Source organism: Pyxicephalus adspersus, chromosome 3 (genome assembly GCF_032062135.1).
Source record: "Pyxicephalus adspersus chromosome 3, UCB_Pads_2.0, whole genome shotgun sequence".
Lineage (NCBI taxonomy): Eukaryota > Metazoa > Chordata > Amphibia > Anura > Pyxicephalidae > Pyxicephalus > Pyxicephalus adspersus.
The window spans coordinates 43,479,630-43,496,294 of NC_092860.1; the positions used below are offsets into that span (position 1 = coordinate 43,479,630).

Sequence of the window (16,665 nt, forward strand, 5' to 3'; positions counted from 1 at the left end):
GGCGGGAGTTTTATTAAAATAGAGAAAGGTGATGTCCCTTCAGCAATAAAACATATTTACCTGCTTGTTTGCAATCTTTTTCTTTAAAGAACACTGAGCTCCCCAAAAAAAAAGTGTGGCTAACTACTATGAGTTATGTGACCTGGATAAATGAAAACTTTAACAGAAATATGCAATTTTTTTATATATCAAAATGTAAAAAAAAAATGTTTGACAGGAGATTTAAGATACAGTCCCCCAATAAGGGGTATATTTATAAATTATTCCACTGTAATGAATCTGCATGGTCACTGCCCATGAGTCCCTCTGCATTTCATGTTTCATTTCATGCATTATCAAATGTGCACAACAGTCACAATGGTAAATGCAGTATATTCTACCAAATTTAAGGACAAATCTAGTTAATTGACAGGAATAATTTATAAATGCACCCCTAAGAATTATTAATTAGCATCAAGCACAAAATCATATGTAGTTAATATATGTAAAAACGTTTTTAATTTAAAAAGTAATGTATGCAATCAATCTACTGGTATGTATAGGCTGTTGGTGGTCAGCAGTTTTGGTGGAGCAGCTTAATTGTTAGCTTCCTCCCTATAAGAAAAATACATTCCCCATGATTTCTTGTGTTGTATAAAGAGATGTAGGTGTTTACTTTTGTGGTCTCAACTCTCTACAGCACAAAGTAATGGCTACAAAGGAAAAAATCCTGAATGAGCATGCAATGTAGCCACAGGCATTAAGGATATGCAATTCTCTGCAATAGATCTAAGGTATTTATGGGGACTAATTGAACACCTTTTTTTAGTACAACAGGTGAAAGGAATGTATCATTAAAGCAAAAAACTATAAATATTATAAAATATTTTTTTTTACTTTAGTGATAATTGAAAGCCATGTTAACTAGTAATGAAGTTATGTGCATTAAAGTGATAAACGTCATTGCATTCATTATGTACAGTTAAGCATGTGAATTTTTATATGTTTTATTGGCTTCACTTTTATGTAATACTGTGTCAATTAATTCATCCCTAATTGTGTCTTTCTGTTTAATATTTTAAGGAAAGTTCAAAGAGAAAGCATCAATTCTGAATAAAATGGCAAAAAAGAAGTGTCAGGTAGATGACAGTGAAAGACTTAATGGAGCTGCCAACTGTATAGGTGAGTGTGTATGTCTCATTGGAAAGCTTTCTGAGATATCACAAATTATTAGAAGCGGGCTGTTTAGAAGCAGGCTCCAACTGCACTGTACATTAAAATGACAGACAGATACAGACAGTGACACAGCAGGAGGAGAGAACCCTGCCTCAAAGAGCTTACAATCCAGGAGGTGGGGAAAGTATCACACAATAGGAATATAATTTCTGTTCGGTCTTACCTGCACCTATTACTAACACCTGTCTCTGCCATACTCACTTCCTCTGCAAGGTGGTGGTCCTGCAGTTGTGATTTGCCTGGCTCTGGTTTGGAGCTGTGGAAGGTGGCCCAGTTGGTGATAGGATAGGTTTGCTAGGCATCTGATTTGTCCTCAGTGGTAATATTTAAGCCATATTCCCCTCAGTCTTCCCCCTGCTCCTGGTAGTCTGACCGGTAGCCTGGTTAGCTGCTGGGCATCTGCTTAAGTAGGTCAGCCAGGCAGGGGGCAGAGACAAATGACATGCCACTGTGGATCCAGCGTGCAGTAAAAATGAAATTTAAGTGTTTTAGGAGGCACTTTCAAAAGAATAAAAAAGTACTGGGCATTACAAACAGCCTATTTTTGTCTATGTGTTCATGGACTGTCTGTAAATTTACAGTTAGCAACAGCTCTGACTTTTTAGGTATGATTATATTTTGTACCATTTTTTTTTTTTTGTGAGAATGATTGTAGGGAACTGTTTGTAAAAGTAATGTCTTTAATACTTTTTAAGTTTTCTCAATATGCTTCTATTTTCACCACTGAAGTGGTGTTTTATGTCAACATTTTTATTTATTTAGATCACAATGCAGTATAACATTATCAAATACTAGAACCTGAAAATTATTTAAATTCTTCTCAGCATTCTTATTCTTAATGTAATAATCAGCTGGGAAACGATTGATTAAAAAAGCATAAAATGTTACATTTACAAAGTAATTATTCAGTTATTTAAGTGAGTAAGGATAAACAATATTCATTAAAATTACCCAAATATATGCAAGCAAAATTAATTTATTAAAAGCAAAACTGCAATTTGTACAGCCCGGTCAAAGTTTAATGATTTTGATTACAATGAAGCAGATGACAGCTAAGCACTACCTTTGTGAAAGAAAAATATATTCCTCAAAGTTGTTTTAAGGAAATGTATAAAACATTTTCAACTTTTGAAGAAATGGTGACAAAACAGATATACCTCCTGAATGGAAAATTACTTTCATATATTATTCAATTGTATTGTTCAATGTTAGAATGCAAGCTTAAAATTGTTCTGCAAAGTACGGAATTATTGGCCATTTAGTAGCAGAAATACATTTCTGAGTGATTACAGTGCTGTGTCATTACTGTCTGTATTTTATGTCCTTTCCTGAACGATAGTGCTTTATGGTCATAATAGCAGCAGACACATTTATGCATAGAAATTGGCTGTTTAATCAATGCTGCAAGACAGTCACAGCCCTTATCTAGATTATTGCTTGTTTTGTGTATGGAGCTGCTTGCACAAGGGACACTAATATGGCAGACATACTTAAATATTTAAGTTAGGCATGTCACCTGCCTACATTAAAGAGAGACAATATGCAGGCTTAGTTTACATTCCTGGAAATACATGATCGGCTGGTTACCATAAACCAAGGATATAAAGTTGGCAAACACTTCCCAAATTGGTTTAAGTTCAAAGATTTAAGATGTTGATGGCAAAAGCTAAAGTATGTATAGATGTGCAAAGTTGAAGTAAATTAGACGCGCATATATCCAGCTCTAACTTAAAATACATTTTCCTACTGTTTTGTTATTTATCCTTTGTGGCTTTTAAGGAATATATTTAAGGGTTTTGATCCCCAGACTTGGCTTTAAGGAAACAAACTAATACATGTATCTATTTTTACATATTGTTTGGCCAATTATTTTACTTTAAAGACAGCATATAAACAGAGATTTGAAAAATGAACAAAAATGTTTTTTCTAGTTTGACCTGTAGTTTTGATCTCCGCAGCAAAATTAAAGTTATGTTTAGAAGGGTAAAAATGGGTAAAAACATTATTCCATTTAAAATGTATTTAGTTATAACAGTTTTCCATTTAAGAATAAAAACATGTGATATATACTCAAATATAAACCAAGGTACTTTTTTTTACAGATAATAAATGTAACAAGACAAAATATATCCGTGGTGAATAATTTTTGAAACATGTATTGTAAGGGATAAAAATTAGGTCACATGGACTCAATCCATGTATCTTCTCCCCCATTTTTGTAGGTTAATATATAATGTATATTGTGCTCTTAGGTTGAGTGTGATGGACCATTTGCTCCTAAAATTTTTTTTTTGCTCATTTTACAAAGACACATGGCCATCTACTGGTGTAAGAATAAACTGAGCTTCTTTTTCTAATAGAATTTTGTGGCTCAAAAAAATGTTGGTTTATACTTGAGTATATATGATACTTACTAGTTTATGAAGTCCAATTTTCTCCTTAAGGATAAAGGTTTTACTATGCTTCCCTTCTTCTAAGCTCTGCCTGGAATATATTTTCATGTCATAGCTACCCCCTAGTGACATACTGCTGCTCCAGGTATTTCAGCCAAGTTGTTCTCCCCCTGCTTGCCTCAACCAGGTTGTTTTTCCCCACTGCTTCCCGCAATTTAAATACTTTAATCTTGCACCTGCATTGATGACATAGCAGCTGTCATCTATGTAAGTGCAAAATCACACAATAATGACCTGCAACCTTTTGGGATACATGATGATGATATCCTAGGGGGCTTCACACAGCAGAGTATACGTCATTCTCACATAGGTAAAAAAGGATGAAGTGGGAGGACAGAAAAAAACTGTGTGATAATGTTAAAAATAATCTTAAAGGTCTGCTTTATTTAGAATTGATTAGGGTCGAATAAGTATTAATAAAGAATTTGTTTCGTTTTTTTGCTTTAAATGCATTTTATATAAATCAAAAGTCACTCCAGTGATCTACCTTGAATAAACCAGAGTAATTTTAATGTAGCAAAATAGGACTAAAAAATCATACTTCCTATTCTACAGACACTGTAAAATTTGCATGGGGCAGACGGAATAGAATCAGTTCTGTCTCGGCTGATAAAATAACAGCAAGTATTTTCTGGTGTCCAGGGAATCCTGGGGGGAGAAAGTTTGAGAAAGGGGTATCATATACATTAATTCAGGTACACCTGTCACAAACCTAGGCAAAGCAAGCAAACTAGGAAATCTAGTGTCACCTAACCCACTTCCTGTAAACCCAAGGTGTCTTAGGCTCTCAGTAGAATATGACTGGGAAAGTAAGCTTGCATATGATATTTAATTATAACACTTGTGTGTGTTATTTTTACATTTTATTTATTGAAGTTGTTGTAGAAAATGCAAATAAACATGTATTCACCTAAAATTAAAAAAGAGCATAAAAGACAGAAAAAGGAACAACTGGTTTACTAAATAGGAACAGGCATTTACAAAAAGACAGTGCAAGTAACCTAACAAGAGATACAGATAGTAAGAGTATATGTTCTAGTAAAAGATAATTGGGACCCAAGTGGTGCCTATACTCAGGGGAGTAGAAGAACAATTTACAGTAAAACCAGGGGGAATCCAATTTCTGTCATGTGTCATGAATACTAGCAGCTACCTCTTCCATTACATTTTTTTATTCACCCAACAAAACAATAAATCCACTGTAGGACACACTGTAGACTTCCAGTGAGTAGGAATACATGCCCTCACTGCCACGACTAGATGTTTGTATTTTTTTGTAATGGGGAGGGAGCAATAAAAAAAGAGAAGGCCATGTCATTAGGGATAACATGGTCTGTAAATGTTTGATTTATTTCCCTCACCTCTGCCCAGAAAAACCATATTATCTGGCAAGATCAGAAAATATGAAGAAAGGTTCCTTGCGGTTGCTGACATCTCCAACAAAGATTAGAAATCTGTGGAATAAATTTATGTAATATTACCGGACCATCAAAACTGGACCATCAAAACAATATTGTATAGCATAGTTCCTGGTATTAGCTACAAACTGAAGAATGATGAGAGAGCCAAAAATTCTTCTGTCTTTGGGACAAGGAAAACACAACACCCAGCTCCTCCTCACAAAGGGTAATAACAGGATGGAAAGTAATCCAATGATGGAGTATTGAAGGAGACGTACAAAGTTGATAAAATATGCCTGATTTTTAAAGCTCTCCAAGGCTGGGGAGGATAGACTTTCAACAGTGAAGCTGGGTTATCCAGCAAACCTCGAATGGATTTCTTGAAAGTCATTTGCTATTTGCTAGCAAATGTTTTGAATCCTGGATCAGATCCATTCCAGGTTTGCTGGATCATCCGGCTTCACTAATGAAAATGTAACCTCTCCAGCCTTGGAGAGCTTTAATAAATCAGGCCCTATATGCCTGGTCAAAGCTGTGCGTTTTTTAACCTGTTGCTAATGTCTATAAAATAATGAGTCATTAAGATGTTTTAAAGCTGAGGGTACATATACATGAAACAGTACAACAAAGGTCGGGTACATGCTTGTTTTGATGTGTTTATTTTAGCAGTACATCAGCTGTAGACCAGCAAGTGTGTGATCCAGACCAGGTACTCTGCCTTAATAAAACTTCCCCTTTCTCTGTTTTCTACAGTGTTTATTGCTTTTCAATTATTGTCGTTACAGACAAAGTTGATCTTCCAAACAGTGCTAATATTGAAGTGGAAGTGACACCACCTAAAGAATCTGCTGGTCCAGTTCAAAATGGGAATGTCTCCCACAACATTGAAGCTGCAGAAACACAGGTCATACACTAATATTTTTGAAACAATTTGTTGCAAAATGGTAATACAAAAAGTCCAACTGAAATGAAAACATTTTTTTCTATTAGATAGAATAGAAAGTGGTTTTTAACTAATGTCAAGTTTTTACTGCTGCCTTTGACTCCGGTGGGCAGTTTGTATTACTAGGAGAGTAAGAACTTCTCAAAGAAATCCCAACTTTTCTTCACTCTGATAAATTAATTTTTTTTAACTTGTGTGCCAATTGAGGAGATCCCAGGACTACCGAGGGTATCTACAACCTCACCAAAATACCTAGAATAAAACAAATACATATAGCCTGGGACAGATTTTAATTCAACCTCATCCCACTGATTTTTATCAAAGAAGAAAACGATTATTTCAAGTTTTTACTTCTGCATGTGGAGGACACTTCTTGTCCTTTTGATGCCCATACAAGAAATGTTGAGTACAGTTGCCGTTCATTTACACTGAGAAAAAAATGAATTCATGGTATAAAGTTATATACACAACTATCATCATGTGGTATGGGGCCTTTGACCATGTGAAAAAATTTGCACCTATTTTTTTATTTCAATTGTTAGTGTCTTGGGATGAATAATGGAGGAAAAAGAACAGTTTCAGCTATTATGTTTGACTATAAAAGAATGCTATCCCTATCATTGAAGCTTGGAGGGGAGATGGGGGTTTAGCTATAAAATGTAACTAAAAAAGGTTCTGCATTACCATAAAAGTCAAACCATGACCTAGCATTTGTAGTGATTTCAATATGTTATGGGTGAGTTATTGTAATGTGCAAACTCATATAGGCATAATTACTATTCAACTTGCTTTTGTAGATGCCTATAATAATTTATATAATATTGCAATTCAGTTTGTGATAGCTCTGGTAGAATTGGCTTTGTCACAAATATTGTCCCAGCGGGCTTCTGAAATAGGTCAAGTCTTGGCTGAACAGCATAGTTAGGCATTTTCAAGCCTTAATATATTTCTATGGAATGTGTCCATATGACTTTTAATAGCGAAGCTGGAGACTTCCCAATTTAGTCATTTCCAGTTATCTCACTGACGTCTTGTAACTGAAAAGACATTGAGTTTTATTGTTACTGACAAGAGGTGGGCATTGTTCCAGAGATAAAGTGAAATAAAACAGAACATTGGCATTAAGTTGCTATCTAAAATGCATCCAGAAAAGTAGTCATTAATTTATTTTTGTTTCTAAGTCCTAATCATGAAGATGGCTGCTTTAAAGCAAACCTATGCTGAAATGAAAACAAAGCCTGCCATTGCTGACCATTCCTTCTGAAAATGCCAATTGTTTGGCTGTCATGCCAATCTAATACTTCTTAAACCATTGATCAGGAATAAGTATGTACTAAAGGACATTTATTTTCACTAGTTTCAGATCATTCACTCTGAAAGTACTGATTTTGAATGTATTGATTATGTGATCCACGATTAGCCATTTTTTTTAATGATATGGGGTCTATTTAAAAAAAATTTCAGAAATACGTCAACTGAATTCAGCTGGAAATATGTAAATCTTAGATAAAAGTTTTGTGCAAAAAATAATTATACCTTCTCTTTTGTTTCGGAAAAATATTATTATCATTTAGTTTCCTATTGATCTCTAACATGAGTTTATCTCTTTTTGTACTCAGGCGACAGGTGAGGATATGGCTGATGAAGAAGACCATCCACTAAGTTTAGCATGGCCCACCAACAAGCGTAAGCGGGCTGTGTATCTTGCTGTGTTGCCAATTGTTTTCCCTTTATGGATCACATTACCTGATGTCCGCAATACAGTAAGTACTGTTTCACTCAAATATATTTAAGAAGGTTGCTAATAAACACATGAATTGCTATAGGTATATATGATAGTTACTCCTACTCATATTCCCACAACACATTATCTATGCACCGGCTGACAAAACCACCAGCTTTGATTGAATTATATGGACAATTTCCAATATGGTTTCCCCTTTGCTATTGTCATCTATGATGCTTCCGCTTTAGTGCCGAATACTTTACCATTTGGCACCCCATAAGGCCAAGTATAAGCATAGGGCAGTGTGAGAGTACAATGGGCCTAATATAAACCCTCCAAGACTGGAGAAGACAGACTATTGTGGGAGAACCTGGGTCATCTGGCAAACCTGGGATGGATTTCTTAAAAATCACTTGCTAGTAGTTGGTAAATGCTTTCGATCCTGGACCAGAACAATTCCAGGTTTGCTGGGTCAGCTATGTTCACCCATGATAGTCTATCTTCTCCAGTCTTGGAGAGCTTTAATAAATCAGCCCAATGCCTGTGTGTCCTTCAATAAGTCTTCTGGGGGGAGAAGGCCCTGACTGACATGCTATTCTCTCATCTTACTGTCACTGTTCCCAATCAGCTAAATGCAGAACCAGAATACTGAAGGCAGGGTCAACAGCTGACCCATGATAAATGATAATAGAGTACCACTAAAAAAAATCAAGTTTTCCTAATCATTGTGGTGTACTGGTGACAATTCATTTTACACCTAATGCTATCCAATAATACATTTTTATGCATTCAAGTATTACAGAAATAATGCATGGATTTTTGAGAGCTTTGGTACAATTTAATCATCTTTTGTTTTTGTTTTTTTTTTCATTCTTTCACGCCCTCTGCAATCTCCCCTCAGTGTAACAACAATTTAATGCAATTAAATGATAAATATATTTTTAGGATTGGAAAATATGTATGCAAGTGTGTGCGAGTGTACAGATCACTGTAATCAGATAGGACTCCAGGAGCACTTTACCATGAGTGAATGGGAGATATAAAATATGAAAGAGACATCCGACATCAAAGTGATAATTATGCAAGTACAGATTTAGCAATAAATGTTCAGCAAAGCAGAGAATTGTCTACAGGAGTCTATGTGTTTATTATGTGTTTATGCTTTCCAATAGGTCTCTGGCTGACATTATTGATACCTTTTGAACATTTGAACTGTTGTGAATAATCTTTTTTATTAAAATAATACCAATACATGTAAACCACACTTCAGTAGGAGCCCTTCAGCAATGCCAGGTCCAGGATCCTTCCATCACTGCATCCTTGGCGCCACCTTTTGCCAGACTGCTGAGTGCATGGTGATCCTTTTTGGCCATTGGATGGCCTCTGGTGATGTAACTCCCATGCACGCAAACACAACCCAGCATGTTTCCTTCGGAGCATGCTCTGGGCAGTGTAGAGCTAAAACAAAAAGCCACTAGGAGCCAGGGTTTTATTTGTTTGACAAAAGGGACATTGGGTCCGATTTATGAAAGCTCGCCAAGGCTGGAGTGTATACACTTTAATCAGTGAAGCTCGGTGATCCAGCAAACCTGGAATGGATTTCTCCAAAGTAATTTCCTATTTGTTAGCCAGTGTTTTTAATCCTGGACCAAATTCATTTCAGGTTTGCTGGATCACCCAGCTTCACTGATGAAAATGTATTTCTCCAACCTTTAATAAATCAGGCCCAGTGTTCTCCCAAGCCCCTGGTTTCTTCCCGTGCCCTGCAGTGACATAGGGGTTAAAGCAAGGAACCATTCTTTCTAAATGAATAACGATTTTAAAAAATTCTATACGCTTTTCAAATATTGGTCTATGTAAGGTAATAATGTTGGTATTTTTTTTTAAGTGCAAATTATCTAAGACATGCGCAGAAGGGCCATTTTTCTACTAGAGGAAAGAGATGCCGATCTCACGCATGTGCAATGGGATCGTTTTTTCCCTTTACAGCTGTTACATCACCTGATCTCCCACCTGCGCAGTGCGAGATCCGGTGACGTCAAAAGAAGACCGAAAAAGTAAAAAACGAAGATGGCGGCGCCTGGAACTTCCTTTGCCCCGGGACAAGAGGCATTCCAGGACAACGCGGGACCATATCATGGGAAGGACCAGCGCCATTAAGGGATTTGCGGAATTAAAAGTAAGTTTGATTTTTTTTTGTTTTTATTTTAGTTCCTCTTTAAATACATTTTTATTACAGTTCTCCCATACAGATTTAATTTTACTATGCACTGTGATAGTGTAGCTCAAGACAAATTAACTAATTTCTTTGTGTCACCTATTTCTTTATAGTCTTCAAGAAAGTTTTTCCCTATAACATTTTTTGGATCAATCACCTGGATTGCAATATTCTCTTATTTGATGGTCTGGTGGGCTCATCAGGTATGTCCAAGTATTATAGATATCATATATATAAAAGGAGATCCATAGCTTCAAGGCCAGCAGCTGTTGGCCACAAATGTATGCAGAATTTGTGAGGGTGTGGTAGATACTTAATAAGAATATGAAAATCCTCAAGGATTCTGTTGGAACAGCACTAGGTTTCCCTTTTTAGCATGTTGTCAATTGCAAATGCAGCTTAAAATGCTAAAAGAAAAATGGGGTAAAACAGACTATATACATTTACCTAAATCTTTTTTTTTTGCATTACTAACCTTAGGTGGGAGAGACTATTGGCATTACAGAAGAAATAATGGGGCTGACTATATTGGCTGCTGGCACCTCCATCCCAGATCTCATTACCAGCGTTATTGTTGCGCGCAAAGGCCTGGGAGATATGGCAGTATCCAGTTCTGTAGGAAGTAACATATTTGACATCACTGTTGGGTAAGTATAAACGTTAGTCTTCAACACCATGTTTTACTTCGCCAAGCAGAGCACATAATTGAACTATCGTACCAATAAGTTATCACTGTTTTTATTTATTTTTTTAAAGCCATAAAAAATACAGTGGTTCCTCCCTATGTATAAAATTCAAGACCTAGAACAGTTTTCATTCTATGGTTTTAGGTTAATGTGGAATGTGAAGTTCTGAATTAGAATAATGTGCTCCATATTGGGCTTCAAAGTATTTTGGAGCCCTAGGAAACTTTGCATATTGCTGCCGAGCATCTTGATTAACAGGAGCCACCTGGTTCCTTTACACATAGAGCAAATACATTCAGAGACCTTGTACAGGCAAAGCAGCGTGTCTGCCTAAAGTAATCATTACCGTATTTGCCGGCGTATAAGACGACTGGGCGTATAAGACGACCCCCCAACATTTCCACTCAAAATATAGAGTTTGTTATATACTCGCCGTATAAGACTACCCCCTCTTCCGCACACCTTCCACACACCAAATAAAACTTAAAAGAACATCACATTTGAGTTCAACAATTTTATTTCAAATGCTTATGACGTGCAGGTACTTAGCAGGAAAACTGTCACAAGGCTTTATGTAATCAAACATGTACGGTAAACATAAAACAGTGCAAATGGATCAAACGAAATTCACTGAAGCTGAATGGAACAATAAACCCATGGGAGCTGCCATGCTTTTTGTTTTCTAAGCTGTTAACCAAACTGGAACTGTCAATAATAGAAGGAAGATAACACGTAGTGGGAGAGTGCACGCGCCAGGCAAGTCCCTAGTGAGTTTGCTGGCGTGACAGTTTCCCTTTAAAAGCCTTCAAAATCCTGTTCATCATCTGATTGTAAAAGTTCATCAATGACATCTTGTGATACAGTTGCAAGGCAGTCATCGTATGGATCTGGTAATTCCGTATCAGATAGTGTGGCCTCAGCTTCAGCTTCCTGTTCATCTTCCCACAAGTAGTCGTCCTCCATACCATCTAATGAATTTGATATGCCACACTTCTTGAAAGACTTGATTACTGTTTGTGCATCAATGTCATTCCAGGCTTTTATGACAAATTGGCACAAAACATCCAACTGTGGAGCACGCATGTTTCCTCCTTTTGTGAACGACTTTTCGCCGCTAACCATCCATTCATTCCACTGCTCTCGAATGCGGTCTTTAAACGGCTTGTTTAGACACACATCCAGTGGCTGTACCAATGATGTCAATCCTGCAGGAATAACTGCCACATCTGTCTTTAGTCGTGCAAGCCTTTCCTTGGTGGTGGGAGTTAAATGAGCCCTAAACATATCCCACACCAGCAGACTACGTTTTTGAATAAGACCACCTGGTCGTCTGCTCCATACATTATCCAGCCACAGTTTCACACCCTCCTCATCCATCCAGCCTTTTTCATGCACATGTACAAAACAACCTGCAGGGAACTTGAGTTTTGGCATTGTTTTCCTTTTAAAAATAATCATTGGTTTCAGTTTGTTGCCATCAGCTGTGCATGCTAGTACCACTGTAAAACTGGACTTCTCGTGTCCTGTTGTTTTAATCAAAATTGTTTTTTCACCTTTTTGATGTACAGTTTTGTTTCCAATCATGTCAAAATTCATTGGAGTTTCATCCATATTTCCAATGCTACTTAACGCATAGCCATGTTTAGTGCGCTGTTTTATTACGTAGCGATGGAAACTATCCACTTTGCTATCCAGATCTGCGGGCAATTTTTGGGCAATTTTTGTCTTTTGCCTTAGTACCAAATTATGCCTTGCCATGAATCTACTGCACCAAGATATAGTGGCCTTAAAATTGTTGCTGTGATCTGGGTTAGATTTGGCCCACTGAAGTGCAAACAAGCGTATTGTATTTCGTGTCACCACGTAACCGTTTTGGCGATGCTGAGCCACCATGTCTGAAACGTGCTTTTCAAGTTCTGGCCAGTGTGGGGTCCCTCTTCTTAATGCACACTTACCCCTTGGCATACTCTTTAAAGTTTCTTCATTGGATTTCCAGTCCCGAACCATCTTTTCGGTTACTCCATATTTTCTTGCAGCAGCACAATTATTATGTTCCTTGGCAAAGTTTACCACTTTAAGTTTAAAACTTGCATCATATTTCTTTCTTTTTGCTGGTGCCATGATAGGGTTGATAGGGGTTTGATTGCTGGACATTTTCTATACTGTACTGTACAATGGTGCAGTACTGTGGCTGGCTGCATACAAAGCCTGATTGGATTGGTCCCTCTCTGCCCTGTCTCCATCTCACTAGCAGCAGTCTGGTCCGCCCTTTTAGTGCCATATTGTGCCATTTTATTATTTTTTTAATTATTTTTTATTACAGTTACTATATACTGGAGGTATTGAATCTTATTTCCCCACTTTTCCCACTTTTCACACATGCATACATGCCAGCCCTGTGACAGTATGCATCAGCACGCCTCCTACCCGCCCCATCATCTTTGAACAGTACTGCCCGCCCCTGCATCTTGTACGCCGCTCCCTGCACTGCGCATGTCCATGCTCCAGGAGCGACGTACAGTAAAGAGACGGGGCGGAGCGCCGCTGCTTCCCGACGAGCGAGATGAAGGAAGGCGCTCTTCTCTCTCTCTGCGGCCGCGCTGATGTCCCTGCCGGGCCCATGCATTGATCGTCCTAAGGAGGTAAGGAAGGAGGTGGGAGGCAACCATGAGTACCCGGCGTATAAGACGACCCCCCACTTTGGGGCATATTTTTCTGGGGGAAAAAGTCGTCTTGTACGCCGGCAAATACGGTACTTCCCAACACTCCAAATAGCTCCTGAGAAAAAAATATGGTACTTCTTTGTATGGAGATCATGACTCAATCCCCTTTTTCCCACTTGCATTCATAGTACACAGAGTAAAACAGAAAATCCTCACCCCAATGTAAGCTTTAAGTCATAACTTCAAAGTGTATCTATGCACAGAACTGTTTTTCTCAGTTTTGGATAGATTGGGGAAGACCTTAGCTTGCAAGCGAAAGCTACACTACCCACAGCTACACAAAAATCCTGAGAAGCAGACGCCTCCTCTTTCTCTCTGGATACAGAAGACCACCTTCTTGCCTTTATCAGGATTATCATTCTTAAAGTCATTTGCAATAAAAAAACATAGCTGCTTTTGCAGACAAATTATTCTTTTCTCTACCCCAGCCACTTACAACCCTTTCCTGACTTCCAGGAACTCTCCATTTTTGGAAAGAAAAATTCAAAATTCTTGGCCTATTACAATATTATGTGGCTAAATACAAATTTACAAAAGAGAAGTGAAAATAACAGTGAATCTAATTCAGGAACATTGTCTGCTGGAGAATCATAATTCCCCCTTAAGGTTTATTTAGAGAGGAAAGTTTGATCCACAAAAGGTTGTGATGAAGTTGAAAAAAGTTTTTGGTAGAGCTATAGGGAAACTGTGGTTGCAAAGATTCTTGGGTTAGAAAATGCCCAACAATATTTGACCCTTAACATCTCTCTTGCTCATAAGATAGTGGCCATATGCAGTTTCCCTTTGAATAGAAATTCAAATCTATCTGCTACATGGCCATTTTCCTACCTTACAATCTTTAAGACCAAAATTTCCCCAAATCTCTACCAAAATTCTTTTCACTTCTATTACAACCTTGTTCAATCTTGTTTTCCAACTTTTTGAGGGAAACAACCCCTAGTTCCCCTTCCCACCGATTGACGTAAGAAAGAGGGTAGAATCCTGGGGGGGGGGATAGGGAAGCCAGATAAGGTACTTGGCATGAGGATCAGAGGCACAGTTGCGTTCAAAAGAGGTCATAAGGTTACCAGGCGGGGAAAATGATAGCTAATGGATAACAAAACACTTAATTTGTAAGTCACGAAAGAGCTCATTAACTGTTGTAGTTGTCACAAAAATATTGGAAGGGATGAATCCTTATGGGTGTTTGAAACTTAAACAGTCTGGTGATCCATTACAAGAATGAAAAGGAAGCTGGGAAATCACTTTTTTTTATACCTCCATTTTGTAAATTTGTATTTAGCCATCTAAGATTGGAGTAAGCATGCAAATCTATTCTAAAGCGTGTTTCTAAATTTTTCTATTCAAAGTGTCATTAAAAAATTATGAGATTTGTCATTACTATGCCTACTACGTACATTTGTTCCCCGGCTGAGCCTGACTGTAATTTTGTTAGGTCGTTTTGGGTTTTTTGGGTTGTTTAGGGAAGCATACCCTAAACAAGTGTCGCTTATCTTTAAATTTGTTTTTTGGTGAAGAATCCAAAATCATCAAAATTACAGAAATTAAACTAACATCCTTAAGGGAGAAGTCAACAGTGGCAGCCAGTCATAAGAAAGGGATATTAACGAAAAAATACCCTTTGGGGAAAATATTTTGTAATGTAGACTACAGTACTTCAAATTATCTTTTAAAAACCAGACCATGCACAGCTGCAAAAAATGTATTTGCAACAGGTTGCTTTGGGTTACTGTAATATAAAGTTATTTTATAATTTATTATGTATTTTACCTGTAAATATCTTTGAAATGTACAACCTTATGCTTTTTTTATCTCCATTACAGCCTTCCCATGCCCTGGCTTCTGTTTTCCATTAGTCACAACATGCAACCAGTACCAGTAAGCAGCAATGGCTTGTTCTGTGCAATTATCCTACTCTTTATAATGCTGCTGTTTGTCATCCTATCCATTGCTTTGTGCAAGTGGAAGATGAACAAGATCTTGGGATGTATGATGTTTGGACTGTACTTAGTTTTCTTGGTCATCAGCGTTCTTCTAGAGAATCGCATTATCTTATGTCCAGCTACTATCTAGGCTAAAAAGCTGAATAATGGTGGACAAGATGTCTTGAATATAAAGGGCAGTAGCCTGGCTTTGCCCTCAGATGGCCAAAAGCATTGCCAACGTGCAACCTTGAAATACTGTCAGAGGACTTATGATCAGTGCATCAGTCCTGAAGAATCTAGAAGTTATACAAACTTTTAATGTACATTTCTAGTGCACGTTGTATTCCTTTATTACTCTCTTTACATATGATATATACATTATTATGCAGGGTATACTAAAAAAAAAAGAGGTATATTAGTTAATAACAAAATCTCTAGAATTTAATATCAGCTACTCACTGGAAATCATAGATGTCCACTAGTCATAAATAGAATGAGCGTATCAATTCCTCACCATGGATGTATTTCAACACTTCTTTGCCTGTAGTTTAGCCTGAAAGCAGTGTTGCATAAAAAATTATATTTAACTTCGCTCAGTAGTATAGGAACCACATGTTCAATGAGTATAATTAAAACGTGGCAAAGGGGATTCTGGGAATGAAGTGTAAATGGGAAATTTAGATTTGCTACCTACTGTATACTATCTTTTGTCTTTATTAAAAGTTATCAATGGCAGTATTGCACACTTCACATAGATGATCTGAATGGGTTTGATATATACTAACCCAGAAATGCTTACAACCTATTTTGTTTATTAAAAATGGGCATATGGTCAGGAACTTGTGTAACAGAGTCTTGTGATTTCAAGTCCCTGGTTGAAACAGTTTGTAGTCCTGTTCTAATTGCAAGGCTGAATAACATCTATTACAACAATAAACCATTTTCATGGTGTAAACATTAAACATTCTGTGTTCTGTTCTGTGTGCTTTTTGTGTGTTCTTTTGACCATTTGACCATAAAATGTGTTTTTTTTTACTGTGCAATAAAGCAGTAAAATGCACTCCACACCTCGAACAGCCCCAACCACATGCTCTTCCAACACTAAGATGACCATCTTGACACATGACCCTATTATTGATGGTGCAAAAGAGCTTCCTTTGTAGTAACAATAATTGGCAAAAATATCATTTTAATAAATTATATTTAAATCTTATACTTAAATTAACTAACACTGGTAAAAATTAATTTTAAAATTGCCTAGGCGATCAAGACTGAATGGGAGTGCAGAGCCTCTCTTAATACTACATCAAGCATCCTGGAAGGCTCCTGGATGCTCCTTTTGCGCATGCACGTGCAAATCGGGCATGCACAGACGG

At 37.2% G+C, this 16,665-nt stretch overlaps 1 protein-coding gene across 6 annotated transcripts in view; it reads left to right on the forward strand.

Annotated features, from left to right (window-relative positions):
• The window catches only part of SLC24A2 (solute carrier family 24 member 2), an 89,567-nt gene extending 73,316 nt beyond the window's left edge, over positions 1-16,251 (forward strand). For all 6 annotated transcript variants that reach the window (XM_072404381.1, XM_072404379.1, XM_072404382.1 and 3 more), the window contains 6 exons: positions 1,063-1,161; positions 5,854-5,972; positions 7,631-7,774; positions 10,069-10,158; positions 10,436-10,602; positions 15,188-16,251. In XM_072404381.1, coding sequence (XP_072260482.1) covers positions 1,063-1,161; positions 5,854-5,972; positions 7,631-7,774; positions 10,069-10,158; positions 10,436-10,602; positions 15,188-15,437 — 869 coding nt within the window. In that variant the 3' untranslated portion in view covers positions 15,438-16,251. The remainder of the gene's footprint in view (positions 1-1,062; positions 1,162-5,853; positions 5,973-7,630; positions 7,775-10,068; positions 10,159-10,435; positions 10,603-15,187) is intronic.
• The last annotated feature ends 414 nt before the right edge of the window (positions 16,252-16,665 follow it).